This window comes from Oncorhynchus tshawytscha, linkage group LG06 (genome assembly GCF_018296145.1).
Source record: "Oncorhynchus tshawytscha isolate Ot180627B linkage group LG06, Otsh_v2.0, whole genome shotgun sequence".
Lineage (NCBI taxonomy): Eukaryota > Metazoa > Chordata > Actinopteri > Salmoniformes > Salmonidae > Oncorhynchus > Oncorhynchus tshawytscha.
Genome location: NC_056434.1, coordinates 20,744,884 through 20,768,323, shown reverse-complemented (window position 1 = coordinate 20,768,323; position 23,440 = coordinate 20,744,884). Strand labels below are relative to the sequence as shown.

Here is a 23,440-nt window from a genome sequence, read left to right as displayed (position 1 = left end):
GCGGGAGAAGAGAGACAGTAGCCATTATCTGTAACATAAATGTTCTGTCTAGGAGTAGATACACTCTAAATGAGATGAAAGAAGGATGGTAATGGCAGCATCAAGTCCGTGAGGTGGAAGGATAATGATGGCAGCAGAAGCTACCTTCCGAGCGTAGCGAGAGAGGAAATAGATAGGTAAGAACATTTAGCCTAAGTGGCTGAAACAGGTGAAATGACTTCCTGGTGTCATTAAGGGTGTAGTAGTGTGTCTCCTGCTGTGCACCAGGGTTTTCATGTGTGTCTCTCGTTGCACTGATGTGATGACACCCTCTCTGACTTGCTCCCCTGTGGCAAATGCTAACGCTAATTAGCACAGTAGCCCAATAAGAACCAGCCATCTTTGATAGGAGTGACATTCAATATCCACATACTGTGAATGCAGTGGAAAACCTGAGTGCCTTTTACAGCAGCATCCTAACTGTATCATATTATATTTTCTATCTTATCTCACCTTGCTTTAGGATTGGGTCATTAGCGCTAACAAAATGATTAAAGAATAAAGAGAAGGTCATTTCAGTGGATATCTAAAATTCACATCCAGTGGAACAAGCTGGTTATAGAGGAGTAGGTTGCCCTGGTCTGGGTTTAGTAGTCAGGGTGTAGCCCTGCTACCCTGCCTCCTATCTGGAGGAATGGGGTTATGTCAGCTCATGGTGCCAGGCTCTGCAGTCCTATCCTCATACATGCGCGCACACACACACACACACACACACACACACACACACACACACACACACACACACACACACACACACACACACACACACACACACACACACACACACACACACACACACACACACACACACACACACACACACACACACACACACACACACACACACACACACACACACACACACACACACACACACACACACACACACAGGAGCAATGGCTGCATTGACTCTAATAAGGTCCCTGAGGCTAAGCCTACTTTTTTCCCCCTACACTTATTCTACCAGGTAAGTCGACTGAGAACATATTCTCATTAACAGTAACCACCCTGGGAATAGTTGTTTTTAAGTGGTACAGTGCCTTGCGAAAGTATTCGGCCCCCTTGAACTTTGCGACCTTTTGCCACATTTCAGGCTTCAAACATAAAGATATAAAACTGTATTTTTTTGTGAAGAATCAACAACAAGTGGGACACAATCATGAAGTGGAACGACATTTATTGGATATTTCAAACTTTTTTAACAAATCAAAATCTGAAAAATTGGGCGTGCAAAATTATTCAGCCCCCTTAAGTTAATACTTTGTAGCGCCACCTTTTGCTGCGATTACAGCTGTAAGTCGCTTGAGGTATGTCTCTATCAGTTTTGCACATCGAGAGACTGAAATTTGTTCCCATTCCTCCTTGCAAAACAGCTCGAGCTCAGTGAGGTTGGATGGAGAGCATTTGTGAACAGCAGTTTTCAGTTCTTTCCACAGATTCTCGATTGGATTCAGGTCTGGACTTTGACTTGGCCATTCTAACACATGGATATGTTTATTTTTGAACCATTCCATTGTAGATTTTGCTTTATGTTTTGGATCATTGTCTTGTTGGAAGACAAATCTCCGTCCCAGTATCAGGTCTTTTGCAGACTCAATCAGGTTTTCTTCCAGAATGGTCCTGTATTTGGCTCCATCCATCTTCCCATCAATTTTAACCATCTTCCCTGTCCCTCCTGAAGAAAAGCAGGCCCAAACCATGATGCTGCCACCACCATGTTTGACAGTGGGGATGATGTGTTCAGGGTGATGAGCTGTGTTGCTTTTACGCCAAACATAACGTTTTGCATTGTTGCCAAAAAGTTCAATTTTGGTTTCATCTGACCAGAGCACCTTCTTCCACATGTTTGGTGGGTCTCCCAGGTGGCTTGTGGCAAACTTTAAACAACACTTTTTATGGATATCTTTAAGAAATGGCTTTCTTCTTGCCACTCTTCCATAAAGGCCAGATTTGTGCAATATACGACTGATTGTTGTCCTATGGACAGAGTCTCCCACCTCAGCTGTAGATCTCTGCAGTTCATCCAGAGTGATCATGGGCCTCTTGGCTGCATCTCTGATCAGTCTTCTCCTTGTATGAGCTGAAAGTTTAGAGGGACGGCCAGGTCTTGGTAGATTTGCAGTGGTCTGATACTCCTTCCATTTCAATATTATCGCTTGCACAGTGCTCCTTGGGATGTTTAAAGCTTGGGAAATCTTTTTGTATCCAAATCCGGCTTTAAATTTCTTCACAACAGTATCTCGGACCTGCCTGGTGTGTTCCTTGTTCTTCATGATGCTCTCTGCGCTTTTAACGGACCTCTGAGACTATCACAGTGCAGGTGCATTTATACGGAGACTTGATTACACACAGGTGGATTGTATTTAATCATCATTAGTCATTTAGGTCAACATTGGATCATTCAGAGATCCTCACTGAACTTCTGGAGAGAGTTTGCTGCACTGAAAGTAAAGGGGCTGAATAATTTTGCACGCCCAATTTTTCAGTTTTTGATTTGTTAAAAAAGTTTGAAATATCCAATAAATGTCGTTCCACTTCATGATTGTGTCCCACTTGTTGTTGATTCTTCACAAAAAAATAAATGTTTATATCTTTATGTTTGAAGCCTGAAATGTGGCAAAAGGTCGCAAAGTTCAAGGGGGCCGAATACTTTCGCAAGGCACTGTAAGTCTATCGGCCAGCTAACTATCTAAACTTGTAGCAAGCATGGCCGAATTACCAACCGGGGTGGGGCCCATTGATCATCCGTTATCATATTAAAAACTGCAAACATTTGCCTCCACCCTATGGCAAAATGTGCAGAATTTCAGCTGTAAAACTGCAAAAAATACATCTCTGCCCATGGCAAAATGAGTAGAATTGCATGAAATTAGTTATTATATTTGTGGCCCCCACCCCCCATGCCCATCCCTGCACTATAGGGCCTCTGCTCTCATCCATCTGACACACACACACACACAGACACACCACACACACTTGCCCCCACACCCACGTGTCCCACCACACATACAGCCACAAATACAAAAAAAACAAAATACCATGATATTTAGTATTTTTACAATATAATGTTTCATTATTTTAAATGTTCATAAATTATTGTAATTAAAAAAAAGACATCAAAATACTATTCATATTACAGAGCAGGTGGTAAAGCTTCATGTGACACCTGCTTTGTAGCATCTACAGATGAAACATTATGGTGCCTGGGTAAGGCCAAAATGGCACAAATATTCCAACTTCAATTCATTATTTCTCAATGATGCCTTAAGATACAAATGTCAAATATGTATCAACAATCTTTCCTCCAAAGGACCCTTTTATGGATTACATTTTGTGAAAATCGAAAATATAATGGTCTCTTTTGTTCTAGTTTCATAAGGAATCACCCAAACATAAACATATAGCCACACACTCCTGATGAAAGCTGAGCGGGATAATCAATGTGTTTTTCAATGGACACGTTGACATATTCAACACATCCTGAGTAGACAGAACAGGGACACAGGGACAGCAGACTCCAGCATTTACTGCTCCATGGAACTGGAGCATTCTTTGTATCCCCAGGTGCTGAAAGGCCTTTGCCTGCTATCCCTACCCCTAGGCTAAACGCAGGTGCTGCACTCACGCACGCCAGATCACAGAGGAACACCGATGAGATGGACCCTTGATGGGCCCGTGTGGTTGATGCCAGGGGGGTTGAGGTCTTTGGGCGTATATGGGGTGGATTACTCTGTGAGGAGTTCATGTTATCTGGCAAACGCAACCACTGTAGTGAAATCCCAAAGCCTTACTACTGAACTCAAAATCAAATCAAATGTATTTGTCACATACACATGGTTAGCAGATGTTAATGCGAGTGTAGCGAAATGCTTGTGCTTCTAGTTCCGACAATGCAGTAATAACCAACGAGTAATCTAACCTAACAATTCCAAAACTACTACCTTATACACACAAGTGTAAAGGGATAAAGAATATGTACATAAAGATATATGAATGAGTGATGGTACAGAACGGCATAGGCAAGATGCAGTAGATGGTATCGAGTACAGTATACACATATGCGATGAGTAATGTAGGGTATGTAAACAAAGTGGCATAGTTTAAAGTGGCTAGTGATACATGTATTACATAAAGACGCAGTAGATGATATTGGGTACAGTATATACATATGAGATGAGTAATGTAGGGTATGTAAACATTATATTAAGTGGCATTGTTTAAAGTGGCTAGTGATATATTTGACATCAATTTCCATCAATTCCCATTATTAAAGTGGCTGGAGGTGAACAGGCAGTGGCTTGGGTGGTTGTTGTCCTTGATGATCTTTATGGACTTCCTGTGACATCGGGTGGTGTGGGTGTCCTGGAGGGCAGGTAGTTTGCCCCCGGTGATACGTTGTGCAGACCTCACTACCCTCTGGAGAGCCTTACGGTTGTGAGTGGGGCAGTTGCCGTACCAGGCGGTGATACAGCCCGACAGGATGCTCTCGATTGTGCATCTGTAGAAGTTTGTGAGTGCTTTTGGTGACAAGCCAAATTTTTTCAGCCTCCTGAGGTTGAAGGCTGAAGGCTGCTGCGCCTTCTTCACAACGCTGCCTCTGTGGGTGGACCAATTCAGTTTGTCCGTGATGTGTACGCTGAGGAACTTAAAACGTACTACCCTCTCCACTACTGTCCCATCGATGTGGATAGGGGGGTGCTCCCTCTGCTGTTTCCTGAAGTCCACAATCATCTCCTTTGTTTTGTTGACGTTGAGTGTGAGGTTATTTTTCTGAACTTTGATGTCATGCATGTGGGTGCAGTAGCCCCAGGCCGAGCCAGACGCGGCTTGTCTAGCTACGTACTGTATGTGTGCTGCGGCTGCTCGAGCCATGGACCATTATCTTTTGGTGATAATGATGGTAGGTGGATGTGGTTGAGGTAATCAGACGCTCTGAGGGGAGCTCTCACTCTTTCTTGGTCTCTCTCCCTCTTTATCTCTGATAGGAAAGTGTCTTATGTCTGAAAGCTCAAGGAACATTAATCACGCCACACCGGGTTCCTGTGGAGGATACGACTGCAGGGTTAAACCAACCGACCGCCTGGTCAAAGTGTTCCTGACACAAAGTGTGTTCCTGACAGCTCCACACTCCGTACACTGCTGCTGACCACAGGCAGTCTGACTGGGAGAACTAACTTACAGAACGCTCCCCACACATTACACAAAGAGACAACACACACACACACACACACACACACACACACAGGGGTCTGATGTAAAAAGGGATTTATAAATACATTTGATTGATTGATGGATAGATAGATTAATGAGTAGCCCGAAAAAGGTGGTTCTTGGAAAGAGGAGTGGGGGGATAAGGGTGGTACATAAAGTACCTTGGTGATGGCGATGGCACAGGCATGCCCCCAGATCTCTATCAGCTGCTGCTGGCCAAACCTGTAGTCCCTCAGCAGCTCTGTCTCAATGGCTGCTGTCTCCACTTTACTGTAGGGAAACACAACACAGAGCAATAGCATTAGCATCATCAATCAGATTCAATCAATCACAATTCAATTATATATTGTGTACGGTAGCACTGTTAATGAATCTCTCAGCAAACTAGACCTAAACCTCAAAAACATATGTTGCTGTGTTGCGTGTTAGATGAAATGCTCGGTTGGTGATTGTCTGATGCCTGAGGTATTTCCTTTGAGTGTAATGACACTACCAAGTTGAAGTTTATGAAGTAGATATTTATATGGCTCTGAAACAGATATACAGGTAAGGCTGACAGGCCTGAACTGACAGTCCTGAACTGATATCATAGCTCTGCCATGTGGGCTCATTTCACCAGAGAGGGAGCTGCTGTGGAAACACAGAGAAAGTACACTATTCCATATTACACTAGAGACACCTGGTGGAGAGATGGAGTACTACATCAATACTTTCTCAGAATACGATGGAGAATATTATAATCAAAGCATATAGTATGATAACATACACAGAGTATACCTGTTACGAACACTTTCCTAATGATGAGATGCACACCCCACCTCAATTTGTCGGGGCATGGACTCCAAAAGTTGCCGAAAGGTTTTCACAGGGATGCTGGCCCATGTTGACTCCAATGCTTCCTACAGTTGTGTCAAGTTGGCTGGATGTCCTTTGAGTGGTGGACCATTATTGATACACACAAGAAACATGAGCTTGAAAAAACCCAGCAGCGCTGCAGTTCTTGACACAAACCGGTGCGCGTGGCACCTGCTACCATACCTCGTTCAAGGACACTACAGTGCCTTGCGAAAGTATTCGGCCCCCTTGAACTTTGCAACCTTTTGCCACATTTCAGGCTTCAAACATAAAGATATAAAAATGTATTTTTTTGTGAAGAATCAACAACAAGTGGGACACAATCATGAAGTGGAACAACATTTATTGGATATTTCAAACTTTTTTAACAAATCAAAAACTGAAAAATTGGGCGTGCAAAATTATTCAGCCCCTTTACTTTCAGTGCAGCAAACTCTCTCCAGAAGTTCAGTGAGGATCTCTGAATGATCCAATGTTGACCTAAATGACTAATGATGATTAAATACAATCCACCTGTGTGTAATCAAGTCTCCGTATAAATGCACCTGCACTGTGATAGTCTCAGAGGTCCGTTAAAAGCGCAGAGAGCATCATGAAGAACAAGGAACACACCAGGCAGGTCCGAGATACTGTTGTGAAGAAGTTTAAAGCCGGATTTGGATACAAAAAGATTTCCCAAGCTTTAAACATCCCAAGGAGCACTGTGCAAGCGATAATATTGAAATGGAAGGAGTATCAGACCACTGCAAATCTACCAAGACCTGGCCGTCCCTCTAAACTTTCAGCTCATACAAGGAGAAGACTGATCAGAGATGCAGCCAAGAGGCCCATGATCACTCTGGATGAACTGCAGAGATCTACAGCTGAGGTGGGAGACTCTGTCCATAGGACAACAATCAGTCGTATATTGCACAAATCTGGCCTTTATGGAAGAGTGGCAAGAAGAAAGCCATTTCTTAAAGATATCCATAAAAAGTGTTGTTTAAAGTTTGCCACAAGCCACCTGGGAGACCCACCAAACATGTGGAAGAAGGTGTCCTGGTCATATGAAACCAAAATTGAACTTTTTGGCAACAATGCAAAACGTTATGTTTGGCGTAAAAGCAACACAGCTCATCACCCTGAACACACCATCCCCACTGTCAAACATGGTGGTGGCAGCATCATGGTTTGGGCCTGCTTTTCTTCAGCAGGGACAGGGAAGATGGTTAAAATTGATGGGAAGATGGATGGAGCCAAATACAGGACCATTCTGGAAGAAAACCTGATGGAGTCTGCAAAAGACCTGATACTGGGACGGAGATTTGTCTTCCAACAAGACAATGATCCAAAACATAAAGCAAAATCTACAATGGAATGGTTCAAAAATAAACATATCCAGGTGTTAGAATGGCCAAGTCAAAGTCCAGACCTGAATCCAATCGAGAATCTGTGGAAAGAACTGAAAACTGCTGTTCACAAATGCTCTCCATCCAACCTCACTGAGCTCGAGCTGTTTTGCAAGGAGGAATGGGAACAAATTTCAGTCTCTCGATGTGCAAAACTGATAGAGACATACCCCAAGCGACTTACAGCTGTAATCGCAGCAAAAGGTGGCGCTACAAAGTATTAACTTAAGGGGGCTGAATAATTTTGCACGCCCAATTTTTCAGATTTTGATTTGTTAAAAAAGTTTGAAATATCCAATAAATGTCATTCCACTTCATGATTGTGTCCCACTTGTTGTTGATTCTTCACAAAAAAATACAGTTTTATATCTTTATGTTTGAAGCCTGAAATGTGGCAAAAGGTCGCAAAGTTCAAGGGGCCCGAATACTTTCGCAAGGCACTGTACATCTTTTGTCTTGCCCAGTCACCCTCTGAATGGCACATATACACAATCCATGTCTCAATTGTCTCAAGGCTTAAAAAATATTCTTTAACATGTCTCCTCCCCTTCATCTACACTAACTTAAGTGGATGTATGTATGTCATGGTGTATATCATGGAAAGACCAGGTGTTCTTAATGTTGGCCTAATGGTTAAGAGCATTGGGCCTGTAACGAAAGGTTGCTTGTTCGAATCCATGAGCCAGCAAGGTGGATTAATCTGCTGTTCTGCCCTTGAGCAAGGCAGTTAACCCCCAACAACTGCTCCCTGGACGCCGATGATGTGGATTAAGGCAGCCCCCTGCACCTCTCTGATTCTGTGGGGCTCTTTTTAAATGCGGAAGATACATTTCGATTTAATGCATTCAGTTGTACAACTGACTAGATTTCCCACTTTCCTCAAAGGTGACATTTGTGGTTCCAGCAGGACTATTTTTGTTTACAGCAGAATGTATTTGTCAGCTGATGCTCTGCTCACACACACATGCACACAGGCTCGTGCAGTACCGGAGCGCCAGTCCAGGTCCAAGAGGCTTTTAAAGAGCTTCTACCCCCAAGCCATAAGTCTCCTGAACATCTAATGAAATGGCTACCTAGACTACTTGCATTGCCCCCCTCTTTTACGCTGCTGCTACTCTCTGTTATTATCTATGCATAGTCACTTTAATAACTCTACCTTCATGTACATATTACCTCAATGACCTCTACTAACCGGTGCCCCCAAACATTGACGGTACCCCCTGTATATAGTCTCGCTTTTGTTATTGATTGCTGCTCTTTAATTATTTGTCACTTTTATTTCTTACTTTTAATTTTTCTTAAAACTGCATTGTTGGTTAAAGGCTTGTAAGTAAGCATTTCACTGTTTTATTCAGCGCATGTGACAAAACATTTGATTTGATTTGATGCACACACATTTGTAGAATTTTGCATTTTTCAAACACCTGAAACTGTATTTTCCTGCAATCTAGAGCCAAAATCATTATGCTTAATTTGATGTAAAAAAAACATGTCTATTTTTCTGCATACAGTATCTAAGCATACCTCTTGAGCTGTCCTCCTGATTGGTGGTTATTTTTTAAAGAAATGAAATATTCTTCTCTGCATCTCTGCTAAAATCTGGGTAATTTGATTGAAAGGAATGAGAGTCTTATTTAGTACATTGTTGTTTTTTTTAAAGTCTACCAACTTTGCCAGCAGACAAGCCAGCTAAGATAGATAAGCTAGCTACTCTAACATGATTGATAGCCTGAAATGGCTTCTTGGTTATCAGGTCATGAGATTGGGAACCTATCTGGCCTAGCTAAATCCAACTTCATAAAATTGGTTAGTAGAATTACAGAGAGAAAAAACTAAGCATTGTTGGTATTTAAATGTAAAAAAAATAATATATAAATAAATAAATAAGAAAAACAGGACAAATCTGAGGGGGCACATGCCCCTGTGCCCCCTACAGGCATGACACCTCTGGACTTAATCATCCTCCACTTGTGACTACAGAGGAAAACGGAGCATACAGGGAAGCTAAAAGGGCCACTGACATCTGAAGCATGTAACAACTTCAGGAAGTTCAACAAGGACTAAGAAGGTTGTCCCTGATGTAAAACCTCATTGAGATATCTTATGATGAAACACTCTAACCATATTTACAGTTCTCATGCAGATGAAAGTCACACGGTGAAAGCATTTGAAAACAGTACAACTTAATGTCCTGGCATTACAGGCAACAACCCCACATTCACATATTGCTTAAACCAATAAACATAATCTTAATTTCACTGTGACTAGTTGAATGCTTAAGGTTGCCCCAGCATTGGCCCATTGTTCTCTTCTCTTTTGGCTCTAGGATCACTGTGTTAAAACCTACCGCGTCCAACGGGGCTTTTGGCATTTAGCTCAGCCACCAGAGCATCACACCTGTCACCCAGGGCTAGCCTGGGGCAGACTTCCTGGCTCGCTGTGACATGATGGTCTTTACAAAGATCACATTAGTTCATTGGATTGGATGGCTGCTTTCATAATAGGACGATAGTACTTTTACAGTAAGCAATGTAGGCTACAATTCATCCGCGGTCACTGCCTGAAGGCCTACATAAAATGTAAAAACTTGTCCCCATGGCTAGATGTTGCCCGTAAGCACAGATTTAGGATCAGCTAACCCTCCACAACCCTAACCTTAAACAGTACGGGGGGTGGGGGTGACTGCATCTGTCTGGAAAACATCATCCTACTCCACTGTCTTCTAGACCAGGCCAAATGGCACCCATATGGAGCCTGCTGGGTCCACATAATTCAATATAACTTATTATATATCTTTGTCTGGGTCAACAATGAGACAGAAATCCCTGTTCCTGTTCCTCCCAAGTCCCCAGCGAACAGATAACACACAGTACTGTAGTCCTTCACTCAAGCACATAAAAGCCCTCGAGGGAAAGGGAGAGATGGATCCAACTTAGGTGCACCAAGGGGGACCATATGTCAGTGAAGGTGCTCTGAAGAGCAGAGGAGGAGGGGAGGGGAGGGGGTGTTGCACATACGCTTGAGTGGCTGGAACAGCAGCAGCAGAGACAGTAACAAGCTGGAGAGACCCAGTGTTGCACCCCTCCCTCCCCTGGAGTCTCCATTAATCTCCATGTGTGTGGCGGCCACGGCATCCCTATGGTGTGTCACTGCTCCTCACCACTCAGGCTGTGGCCCAGGGTGCTCAGCTGTGATCACATGCCTGTTAATGAGCCTGTTTACCTCCACAGCCTAGTTGTCCCTGAAGGCTATAGCAGACACAAACAGAGGGGGATACATGCACACGCATGTGAGCACTGCACGTACATGCACATACCTTTTCAAACACACACTTACTCGCATGAGCAGATGGCTGCTCGCAAAACACTTCTCCACCACGTCACACCAAAATATACAGTAGGGCCTACACAAAAAACATTCACGACTAAGGCTGTGGCGACCACATGACTCAACATCACAACACTTTCCAATGTCTAATGAGCTCATGTTTATGGGAGAGAGTCAACAGAGCTGTCTGACAAAACTAATGAAAAACACAAGAGTGCCTGCAGTAACGCTGTACTAACGCTGTACTAACAGTACACTCTCAGGAGACTGATTAGGTCTGGGATGATGAAGTGATTCATATAAATTGCAGCTTGTTAATTGCATGGAGTGTCAATCCATCTTCATTTATCTGGATCTGTTCATTAAGACAAAGTTACAGTGAAATGTGTGCAGGAGCAGAAAGCTTACACTTTTTTAATAATAAAATAACTGAGTATTAAGGCTGTTCTTCCCCTCCTCTCCTCCTCTCCCATGCCCTCCTCTCCTCCTCTTGCATGCCCTCCTCTCCCATGCCTTCCTCTTCTCCTCTCCCATGCCCTCCTCTCCTCCTCTCCCATGCCCTCCTCTCCTACTCTCCCATGCCCTCCTCTCCTCCTCTCCCATGCCCTCCTCTCCTACTCTCCCATGCCCTCCTCTCCTCCTCTCCCATGCCCTCCTCCCCTCCTCTCCCATGCCCTCCTCTCCTCCTCTCCTCTCCCATGCCCTCCTCTCCTCCTCTCCCATGCCCTTCTCTCCTCCTCTTGCATGCCCTCCTCTTCTCCTCTTGCATGCCCTCCTCTCCTCTTGCATGCCCTCCTCTCCTCCTCTCCCATGCCCTCCTCTCCTCCTCTTGCATGCCCTCCTCTCCTCCTCTCCCATGCCCTCCTCTCCTCCTCTTGCATGCCCTCCTCTCCTCCTCTCCCATGCCCTCCTCTCGCATGCCTTCCTCTCCTATGCCCTCCTCTCCTCCTCTCCAATGACCTCCTGTCCTTCTCCCATCCAGGATCTACATTAACTAAACAGCTCCTAAAATAATCTGGTAACTCTGTCTTTTCACTCACTTCACAGTAATTACCCAGGCTCCTCTCTGCTGATGCTTAAATAACTGTCTTGTAGACTGGGTGTCCCTCCTGTATGTCCTCGTCTCTGTTCTCATCTCTGCTTCTTTCTGTCCTCCTCTCTGTCCTCCTGTCGGTTCTTCTTTCTGTCCTTCTTTCTGTCCTCCTCTCTGTCCTCCTCTGTCCTCCTTTCTGTCCTTCTTTCTTTCTGTTCTCCTCTCTGTTCGTTATTTCTGTTCTCCTCTCTGTTCTTCCTTTCTGTCCTCCTCTCTGTTCCTCCTCTGCCCTTTTTTCTGTTCTGATCAGACCAAACACAACACAGAAGAGCCACATCACATGAGGTAAAAGAGAAACAAGTTAACATGGAAGAATGTGTGGTGGACACAGTATGTGTCTTTTTCCGGTAACCCCCTCCCTCTGTTCTATCTCTATTTTCTTTCTCCCTCTCACACACCTTCTCTCTCTGTTCCTATCTCACTCTCTCTTCTGCTATGATGAAGTCCCAGCCAGTCTCCCTGATGCAAAATATCAAAAAAGAGGGCCTGACAAGAGCAGAAAGAAAGACCCAGATGGAGAGAAATAGATTCATATAGATACAGTGGGATCCAAAAGTACTGGCAACTGGCAATGCACAAACAATACTTAAAAAATATAAACAATATAATTACAGCGACAAACTCAAAATACCAACATGTGAAAACTACTGTACTTTATTAATGTTTCAATGGAACCCACCAAAATCATGTATTGATTTAATTAAAAATCAATGTCCTCTAAATCAAGGTTTCACAATTATTGGCACCCTTAAATATTATTGTAAATAACATCTACCAAAATTAAACCAGGAATTAAATTCCACTTATTTAAGTTTATCTAAGTCTTAAGGATCTATATTGAGCCTTTAGATCACTTCCTTTTTCACTGGGGTATAAAAAAGAGGTAACACACATGCAATATCCCTTTGTCATCCAACACCATGAAGAAAACAAAAGAACTGGCAGTTCAAAAGAGTCATATGGTCGTAGACCTTCATAAATCTGGTAATGGCTACAAGAAGATCCACAAACGATTGAATATACCACTGAGCACTGTCAGGGCAATTATTTAAAAATTCAACAGTCAAAAACCTCACAGGTAGAGGATGCAAATGCATTTTGCCCCCCAGGATAGGGAGGAGGATCGTGAGAGAAGCAACCAAATCCCCAAGAATCACTGTGAAATAATTGCAGGCCTTGGTGGCGTCTTGGTGTCACCAGGTTTCAAAAAGCACCATCAGACGCCACCTCCACAACCACAGGCTCTTTGGAAGGGTTGCCAGAAGAAAGCCCTTTCTGACCCCAAGACACAGACGCAAGCACATCGAGTTTGCAAAACGTAATTTAAATTATGATTGGAAGAAGGTGCTCTGGTCAGATGAGACGTTTTGCTCAGATACAACATCGGCATGTTTGGTGGCGAAACAGAGATGCATACAAGGAGAGGCACTTCATACCCACGGTGAAATATGGTGGTGGGTCAGTGATGTTTTCAGGCTGTTTTAATTCCAGAGGTCCAGGGGCACTGGTTAAGATTGATGGCATAATGAATTCCACTAAGGATCAGGCAATTTTGGCTGACAATCTGGTTGCCTCTGCCAGAAGGCTGGGGCTTAGCCGTAGGTGGACTTTCCAACAAGAAAATGACCCATAACATACCTCAAGATCCATACAGAAATGGTTCTGTGACAACAAAATCAATGTTCTGCCATGGCCATCTCAGTCGCCGGACCTCAATCCAATCCAAAACCTGTGGGCTGAGTGGAAGAGGGCAGTTGATAAGCGCAAACCCCAGAATGTGAAGGATCTTGAAAGGATCTGCATAGAGGAATGGTCCAAAATCCCTCCAAATGTGTTCCTTAACCTTGTCAAACATTATAGGAAAAGACTCCATGCTGTTATTCTTGCCAGAGGTGGTTGTGCTAAGTACTAAATGAGGAGTGCCAATAATTACGAAACCTTGATTTTGTTGAAATTTATTTTGTATTAAATAATTGTATGATTTTGGTGTGTTCCATTGAAACATTAATAAAGTACAGTATTTCTCACATGTTGGTATTTTGAGATTATCTCCATAAATATATTGTTTATATTTTTTTAAGTATTGTTTGTGAATTGCCAGTCAGGGGTGCCAGTCATTTTAGAGCCCACTGTATCTACAGTACCAGTCAAAAGTTTGGACACACCTACTCATCAAGGGTTTTTCTTTATGTTTACTATTTTCTACATTGTAGAATAATAGTGAAGACATCAAAACTATGAAATAATACATAATGAATCATGTAGTTACCAAAAAAGTGTTACACAAATCAAATCATATTTGAGATGCTTCAAAGTAGCCAACCTTGGCCTTGATGACAGCTTTGCACACTCTTGGAATTTTCTCAAACAGCTTCATGAGGTAGTCAACTTGAATGTATTTGAATTCACAGGTGTCTTGTTAAAAGTTAATATGTGGAATTTCTTTCCTCAATGCATTTGAGCCAATCAGTTGTGTTGTGACAAGGAAGTGGTGGTATACAGAAGATAGCCCTATTTGGTAAAGACCAAGTCCATATTATGGTAAGAACAGCTCAAATAAGCAGAGAAATTACAGTTCATCATTACTTTAAGACATCATGTCAGCCCTAAAGGACTCAGACCATTAGAAACAAGATTCTCTGGTCTGATGAAATTAAGATTGAACTCTTTGGCCTGAATGCCATGCATCACATCTGGAGGAAATGTGGAACCATCCTTACGGTGAAGCATGGTGGTGGCACCATCCCTATGTGATGTTTTTCAGCGGCAGGGACTGGGAGACTAGTCAGGATTGAGGCAAAGATGAACGGAGCAAAGTACAGAGAGATCCTTGGTGAAAACTTGCTACAGAGCGCTCCGGAACTCTGACTGGGGCGAAGGTTCCCCTTCCAACAGGACAACGACCCTAAGCACATGGCCAAGACAAGACAGGTGTGGCTTCGGGACACGTCTCTGAATGTCCTTGTGTGGCCCAGCCAGAGCCCGGACTTGAATCGGATCAAACATCTCTGGAGAGACCTGAAAATAGCTGTGCAGTGACGCTCCCAATCCAACCTGAAAGAGCTTGAGAGGATCTGCCGAGAAGAATGTGAGAAACTCCCCAAATACAGGTGTGCCAAGCTTGTAGCGTCTGTGAGAGAAAAATTACAAAATCATGTTATAATACTGTTTATGCATCGAATTGCTTTGATGAGTACTCTCTCATCTGTATCTATGGGACTGAGTTGGGCCTCTGGAGCTTGAGCTGACAACTGACAATGACTTGGTGATAAAAACCTTCCATAGACAAGATGTGGTGTGTGTGACCCGAGATAGAGATAGCCTGGAAAAGTTAGAACAATCCCTCATTGTCTCATCTTCATCCTGGCATTTGGGAAACTAAGCCAGGTTGGGGGTAAAACAACATCCTGTGCAGATAACCAGGAGATGAACCCAAGGTGGCTTATGATGCCCCCCGATCAGCATTTTTAGGTTGCCTATATAAGATCTGTTTTTTTTTCATTATCAGTTCAGCTCTCTGCAACACACTCAAGAGGGTGGGGTCGACAGTTTCATTATTGCAATAATTAATCGATATTGAATAAAGATGATTGTTTGAAGAAATGACAAAAGTCTCTCACTTGATTAGAATATTCCACGACACGTCATACCCAAGAATACTCCAGGCTGTTATCGCTGCTGAAGGTGCTTCAACAAAGTGCTGAGTAAAGGGTCTATATACTTATGTAAAATGTGATATTTCCATTTTTAATAAACCTGTTTTTGCTTTGTCATTATGGGGTATTCTGTATAGATTGATGATGAAATGAAATAATTTAATCGATTTTACAATAAGGCTGCAACGTAACAACATTTTGAAAAAGTCAAGGGGTCTGAATACTTTCCAAATGCACTTTATGTATACTGCATATATGAGAGAGAGAGAGAGAGAGAGAGAGAGAGAGGAGCATGCGGGAGATGACTAATTGACACCAGCTCATTCCTGTCTCCAGTGTTATACTTCTAACACAGAGGTTGTGGAGCCACTGAATACATTCAGCAAAGGCCTGAGAAACTTAACCAAGGTAATGCATCTCATTATGAAAGTAAAGAGTGAAAAATCTTCCCCTTTATTTACATTAGCATTAACATTTAATGTCATTGTGGGCGTAAGTGGTGCTAGAGCAAAAACGGTTTGGTCATAAGTTGGGTCATGGTGGCCAGGGAAATAGAATATTTGAATTATACAGCACATAGAGACTTTGAGGAAAAGAGCTGTGGAGATGTTTCCCTGCTGAGCACTCAATAAATTCCTGGCTTACAAATCATTACTAATGCATGCTTCAGTCTCTTCCTGCTGCCACTACTTCAGGTCATCTGATGTTCGACTGTTCATCCCGCTGTGTGCACAGGTGTGTGTGTGTGTCTGTGCACATGTCTGTGTGTTTTCACACGTGCGTGTGTGTGCGCGTGTGTGTGCGTGTGTGTGTGCGTGCGTGCGTGCGTGCACAGGTGCGTGTGTGTGGGCACAAAGACGAAAGATCACCTAAGGACACACAAAAAACACAAAGTACTGAAGTACATTCTCCTCATCACTCAAGACAAGTGTAGTTACAGGAAGCCTCCCATCTGAGGAGACAGGAAGAGAGGAAAAAGAGGCCAGGCTTGGCTAACAATAGCAGAGAGCAGAGCAGAGAGAGAGAGAACAGAGATTAGTAAAATCATCCATCACTGTCTCAGTCGGGCCTCAGCCTGAGGGGAACATCGTGATTTAGTGGTGCGAGGACTAAAAGCAAGGAAAAATATATAGAGAGAAAGAGAGTGATAGAGTAAGTGTGTGTGTGTGTGTGAGCATGTATTTGCGTGTGCGTGTTTATGCATGCGTTTGTGTGTATCTAATGGGCCAAAGGAGATGAGATCTGTGGCGCATTTGCCTGTTGGCCATCAGCAAAGCTGGAGAAGTTGCAGGAACAGCCGTGGGGACACGTGGCTCAACCTCAACCATAGCCACAGCCTCACCCATAGCCTCTTCCACAGCCTCACCCACACCCTCAGCTGGCACAGAGAAGACTGGGCTTACCTTGCCTCAGCCTGGTCACATTATGGTCAGAACCTGCTTATGTTATGCCTTCCATCTCCTCCTGTTGATTCTAATGTTAGAAATGATTTGTCACACATATCACCCATGAACAGTGCACTGGGGTATCAGAGTGGTGAAACTATAGTCACAGTGCCACTCACAAAGGTCAGTCATTCAATTCATTTCAGGGCTATAATGAATCCTGGGGGTGGATGGACGTATTGTATGGACATTTATGGACAATGTATTTATGGTATGGACAATGTATTTATGGTATGGACAATGTATTTATGGTATGGACAATGTATTTATGGTATGGACAATGTATGTATGGTATGGACAATGTATTTATGGTATGGACAATGTATTTATGGTATGGACAATGTATTTATGGTATGGACAATGTATGTGTGTGTGTGTGTGTGTGTGTGTGTTGGGATGTCAGTGTGAGTGTGTAGGTCCAGTGTGTGGTGCACAGAGTTAGTGCAAAAAAAGAGTCAATGCAGGTAGCCCGGGCAGCCATTTGATTAGCTATTTAGCAGTCTTGTTTACCAGTCTTATGCCCTGGGGGTATGAGCTGTTCAGTCTTGTTGGTTCCAGACTTGGTGCACTGGCACTGCTTTACATGCGGTAGCAGAGAGAACAGTCCATGGCTTGGCTGGCTTTAGTCATTATAGAGGTCCTGGACGGCAGGGAGTAATCATTTTAGCGGGTGCTGCTAGCGCTAACTTCTTTACAAAATCATATACGAATCAGCAGTAAGACCACTCGTCAGCCACTGTGCACTGGGAATCAAAAGATACATTAAAGACCCAGTTCTGTCACATCCCATTGGGTTTCAGTGACCTTAAAACATGCTGCAGATACCAGTGAAAGGATCACTAACTCAAATTAGAATGCTATTGGCCTGAATACAGCCCAGACTGAGGGCCATTCTCACCTCTACCCGATTGCCCAACGTGAAATATAACAACAATGCATCAACTGTCCTGTTTGGTTACATGCCTGTGTGAGTTCCTCACTTTCTGTCCCTCTCGCTGTCAATTCATTCTTTCTTTCTCTGCTGTGTCTGACTCACATATTTCATTCTTTCTTTCTTTCTTATCTCCCCCCTCCGCCCTTCAGATCACTAATGAAGTCACATCTCCCCTACCATCTCACCTGACTTTCCATCCTACCCCAGCCACCCATCCCAGCCCCCCACCCCCTTGGAGGATAAAGGAGCAAGGATGCTTGATAAGGAGCTAGCAGATGCTACGGTTATCGATCCTGCATCCCATCCTGCTGAGCAACCATTTCGCCCACCTGCTTCCAGACATTCCTGCTCCTTCATCCTTTATCCTGTTTCCTGATGGTCCAGCTTAGGGGGTCTGAACTAATAAAACAGAGATAATGAATCAGGATTTTACTGAGCTGATCAACACCCTAAAAGTCTCTGAAAAGCATCCAATTATCTCTGGTTCTGTGAAGTCGCTGGGTCGCGGCTGTGAAAGGTTCAGCAGAATCTTAGCACGTCATATCTGGTTTAAAGACTACTGCCACTCTGTTGGCATAACTTTTGACAACTGACACCTTTTGGAAACAAAAGGTGTCAGAGATGATGGACTCCACCCAAACCATCTAGGAGCCTGGACCCTCTATACATATTTCAAGGCTGCATTAAGATATTGACTCAGCCCTGTTCAAGTAATACATCCCATCCTCTCAAAGCGTTGTTGTCGTACTGTTGTCTATACTACCAGGGGTGTTGTCAGTTGTAATCTTGTACCCATTGGTTTGAACTCCACTCTTAGATCTGCTATTGTTAGATCAAAAGAGGAGCCCAATGTGGTCTGCTCACCCAGTGCCTTTAGTTCAAATGGGAATTCCATAAACTTCAATACCACATAGTAGTTAACTAAACTCAGCAAAAAAAGAAATGTCCTCTCACGGTTAACTGCGATTATTTTCAGCAAACTTAACATGTGTAAATATTTGTATGAACATAACAAGATTCAACAACTGAGACATAAACTGAACAAGTTCCACAGACATGTGACTAACAGAAATGGAATAATGTGTCCCTGAACAAAGGGGGGTCAAAATCAAAAGTAACAGTCAGTATCTGGTGTGGACACCAGCTGCATTAAGTACTGCAGTGCATCTCCTCCTCATGGACTGCACCAGATTTGCCAGTTCTTGCTGTGAGATGTTACCCCACACTTCCACCAAGGCACCTGCAAGTTCCCAGACATTTCTGGGGGGAAAGGCCCTAGCCCGCACCCTCTGATCCAACAGGTCCCAGATGTGTTCAATGGATTGAGATCCGGGCTCTTCGCTGGCCATGGCAGAACACTGATGTTCCTGTCTTGCAGGAAATCACACACAGAACAAGCAGTATGGCTGGTGGCATTGTCATGCTGGAGGGTCATGTCAGGATGAGCCTGAAGGAAGGGTACCACATGAGGGAGGAGGATGTCTTCCCTGTAACGCACAGCGTTGAGATTGCCTGCAATGACAACAAGCTCAGTCTGTTGATGCTGTGACACACCGCCCCAGACCATGACGGACCCTCCACCTCCAGAGTACAGGTCCTGCGACGGTGGGTTTGTGCCCAACGTTGTTGCCGGTGATGTCTGGTGAGGACCTGCCTTACAACAGGCCTACAAGCCCCCAGTCCAGCCTCTCTCAGCCTATTGCGGACAGTCTGAGCACTGATGGAGGGATTGTGTGTTCCTGGTGTAACTTGGGCAGTTGTTGTTGCCATCCTGTACCTGTCCCGCAGGTGTAATGTCCAGATGTACCGATCCTGTGCAGGTGTTGTTACACGTGGTCTGCAACTGCGAGGACGATCAGCTGTCTGTTTTTTCAGAGTCAGTAGAAACGCCTCTTTGGTGTCCTACGTTTTCATGACTGTGACCTTAATTTCCTACTATCTGTAAGCCGTTAGTGTCTTAACGACCGTTCCACAGGTGCATGTTAATTAATTGTTTATGGTTCATTGAACAAGCATGGGAAACCGTGTTTAAACCCTTTACAATGAAGATCTGTGAAGTTATTTGGATTTTTACAAGTTATCTTTGAAACACAGTGTCCTGAAAAAGGGACGTTTCTTTTGAGTTTAGTTTGTTTTCTTCTTTTACTAAATCAGAAGTTTTTATCCTGGGTGACTTAAATTATGATTGGGAAACACAGTTTTTGTATTTTATTTGAATGTGTTGATGTAGATACTGAACAAAAATATAAAACGCAACATGCAAAAATTCCAAATATTTTACTGAGTTAAATAAAGTTCTTTATAAGGAAATCAGTCAATTGAAATAAATTCATTTGGCCCTAATCTATGGATTTCACATCACTGGGAATACAGATATGCATCGGGGGGAAAAAAGTAGGGGTGTGGATCAGAAACCCAGTTAGTATCTGGTGGGACCACGATTTGCCTCATGCACTGCGACATCTCCTTCGCATAGAGTTGATCAGGTTGTTGATTGTGGCCCCTGGAATGTTGTCCCACTCCTCTTCAATGGCTGTGCGAAGTTGCTGGATATTGGCAGAAACTGGAACATGCTGTCGTACACGTCGATCCAGAGCTTCCCAAACATACTCAATGGGTGACATGTCTGGTGAGTATGAAGGCCAGCAAGAACTGGGACATTTTCAGCTTTGTTTCAGAATATTTAATTGTCTGGCAACAGCCCTGGTGGACATTCCAGCAGTCAACATTCCAATTGCATGCCCCTCAGAACTTGAGGCAACTGTGACATTGTGTTGTGTGACAAAAATGCATATTTTAGATTGTCCTTGTCCTTATTGTCCCCAGCAGAACATGCACCTGTGTAATGATCATGCCGTTTAATCAGCTTCTTGATATGCCACACCTGTCAGGTGGATGGATTATCTTGGCAAAGGAGAAATGCTCACTAACAGGGATGGAAACTCATTTGTGCACATCATTAAGAGAGAATTACATTTTTTTTGTGCGTATGGAAAATTTCTGGAATCTTTTATTTCAGCTCATGAAACATGGGACCAGCAGTACATGTTGCGTTTATATTTTTGTTCAGTGTAATTACACTGTAGTCAACTTTCCATTTATTGAGCTGTGCTTTCAGACTGAAACTTAATAGACCCCCGTCACATCACCTCTTTTCTCTCACTGCTGAGGTTGGACAACATGGGGTTTTGACCCTGGAGGTTGCTCATCCGCAGTAAACAAGCCGTTCACTCTCTCCTGTTGTGGGATGGGCAGGCAGCACTAGCTGATTGTCCAGTGAATACCATCTTTTCGCTTGACCTCTCTGACATATCCCCGGTGGTATCCTACCATCTCAGCTTCCTGTCTTACGCCTCTGACCAGTGTTCTCATACACAGAGACACCAAGGATGAGATGTTCTCACCTACCTGCCCTATGAAACACATCAGAGTCAGGGCATCAGTTAAGCCTACGGAGCTACAGTAACAGTGGACCCTCCATTTTGTACTTGATTCTTCCCTAGAGACTTAGAAAACAGCACTATAAGCTTAGCAGTGCACTGACAGACCTAATGGTGGTGGGTAACCTAGAGGGAGGATATTTGTCAAGCAAAACCATGGCAATAAGAGTGAAGAGGATTACATGACATGCAAGGATGTTGCTAGATTAGGTAAGACTGGCTTCTCTACATCGACAAACAAAAACATTAGTAAACTAGGCCTGTTTTGTTCTGAGTCTGTAAGCCTGAAGGCTTGGTTTGTTGTGATGCCATAAGGCATAGAGCAATCTTTTTTTCCATCCCTCTCTCCCTAGCTCTCTCTCTCTCCCTAGCTCCCTCTTTCTCCCTCTATCCTTATCACTGCATTCTCTCCCTTTCTCCATTTATCACGCTCTCTTTTTCTCCATTTCTCTCCAGTTAACCATGTCACTTGTTAGTTACAACATATAATTACAGACTAAGTACTGATGTTTCTACCTTTGACCTTTTTAACTGCCACTATCAAATGTCTGCCAGTGTTGAATGTGATGTTTAAAGTTTTACACCAGACTGGGGCAAGGACACACTGATAATGTATCTGTGACACTGTGATTCTGTAGCTGCTGATGTTGTGACTTCCTACAAGCCTCTCGGGCTGGTGTTTACAGAACATTTGGTGCAGTGTGATTAATATAAAAAGGGCCTTCTCAGAGATCGCCCGTTACACATTTTTCTGTTGCAACTTGTAATTAAAGCAAAATTATTTTGATATCAACAACTCGTCTCCTTTTTGTTTACCTGAAAATGACTGTTACAGATGGCTATGAGGATGGAATACTCAAGGTTTCAGCCTTGTTTCAGGTTTGTTTCCTTGGTATTAAAACGAACCACTGGAATACGGTGAATGAGCCCACTGGGCACATATTGCAGTTCAACGTCTAGTTTTGTTTTATGTTTGGTTGAGTTGTCACATACATTCATTTATCATGAAATCAACAACAACAAAATCACCAAGTCATTGGATTTAGGTTAAAAGTTGGGTGAAAAAAAATACTAAATTCCCTTAAGTTGATGACTTTTTGTAAATCCAATTATTTTTCCACATTGAGTCAACGTCATCACATAGATTTTGGAGGTCGAAATGACGTGGAAACAATGTTGATTCAACCAGTTTTCCCCAGTGGGAGCCTTGTTGTACTGTCAATAGATGATCTTGATTTTGTTGTAGTCAACTACTTGGTTAAAGGTGATACTGGTATCAGACACCACTGGCCTTTCTGTAGCGTGGTTAGTAGGTACGGGGTCAACAGAGTGGGAAAACGTGTTCCTCAAGTGCAAGGCAAGTCTGCTGTGTGTTTAGTTTGTACATTGGAGGAGCAAAACTACATCTTGCAAACTCGAGTGGCATCCGCCTCTGCGGTGATGGCCTTGTGAAAACGTAACCAATCGGTTTTACTGACCACACAATTGTGAGAGCCCCCCGGGACCAGGGATCAGCAACCCCAGGTCTCCTTTCGATACTGCTATAGCAAAATAAATATACAGTGTTTTGTGTGTTGCAGGGTGAAATAAATTTGTTCAGATTGATTCTTTTTAGTTGTCAAAAGCTGTAAGGAGTAGTTCAAATGATGTGAACATTGGTATATGGCTGATCTATTTGATCATTTGGGTCCATTACACACACTACCGTTCAAAAGTTTGTGGTCACTTGTTTTTGAAAGAAAAGCAAAACATTTTGTCCATTTAAATAACATCAAATTGATCAGAAATACAGTGTAGACATTAGTCATTTACAACATGAACATTGTAGCTGGAAGCGGCAGATTTTTTAAATGAAATATCTACATAGGTGTACAAAGGCCCATTATCAGCAACCATCACTCCTGTGTTTCAATGGCACGTTGTGTTAGCTAATCCAAGTTTATCATTTTAAATGGCTTATTTGTTCGTTAGAAAACACTTTATTAAATTATGTTACCACAGCTGAAAACTGTTATCCTAATTAAATAGGCAATAAAACTGTCCTTCTTTAGA

The 23,440-nt window shown here is 43.2% G+C and overlaps 1 protein-coding gene across 2 annotated transcripts in view; it reads right to left on the bottom strand.

Annotated features, from left to right (window-relative positions):
* LOC112244736 (yjeF N-terminal domain-containing 3) overlaps positions 1 to 23,440 on the bottom strand; it is a 74,180-nt gene that overhangs the window by 9,745 nt on the left and 40,995 nt on the right. The window contains exons 1-2 of one of the 2 annotated variants that reach the window (XM_042323066.1): positions 11,861 to 11,983; positions 5,412 to 5,520 (exon numbers count right to left, since the gene is read on the bottom strand). In XM_042323066.1, coding sequence (XP_042179000.1) covers positions 5,412 to 5,520; positions 11,861 to 11,955 — 204 coding nt within the window. In that variant the 5' untranslated portion in view covers positions 11,956 to 11,983. Of the gene's footprint in view, positions 1 to 5,411; positions 5,521 to 11,860; positions 11,984 to 23,440 lie in introns of those variants that run through there. The other variant, XM_024412507.2, reaches the window with a different exon arrangement.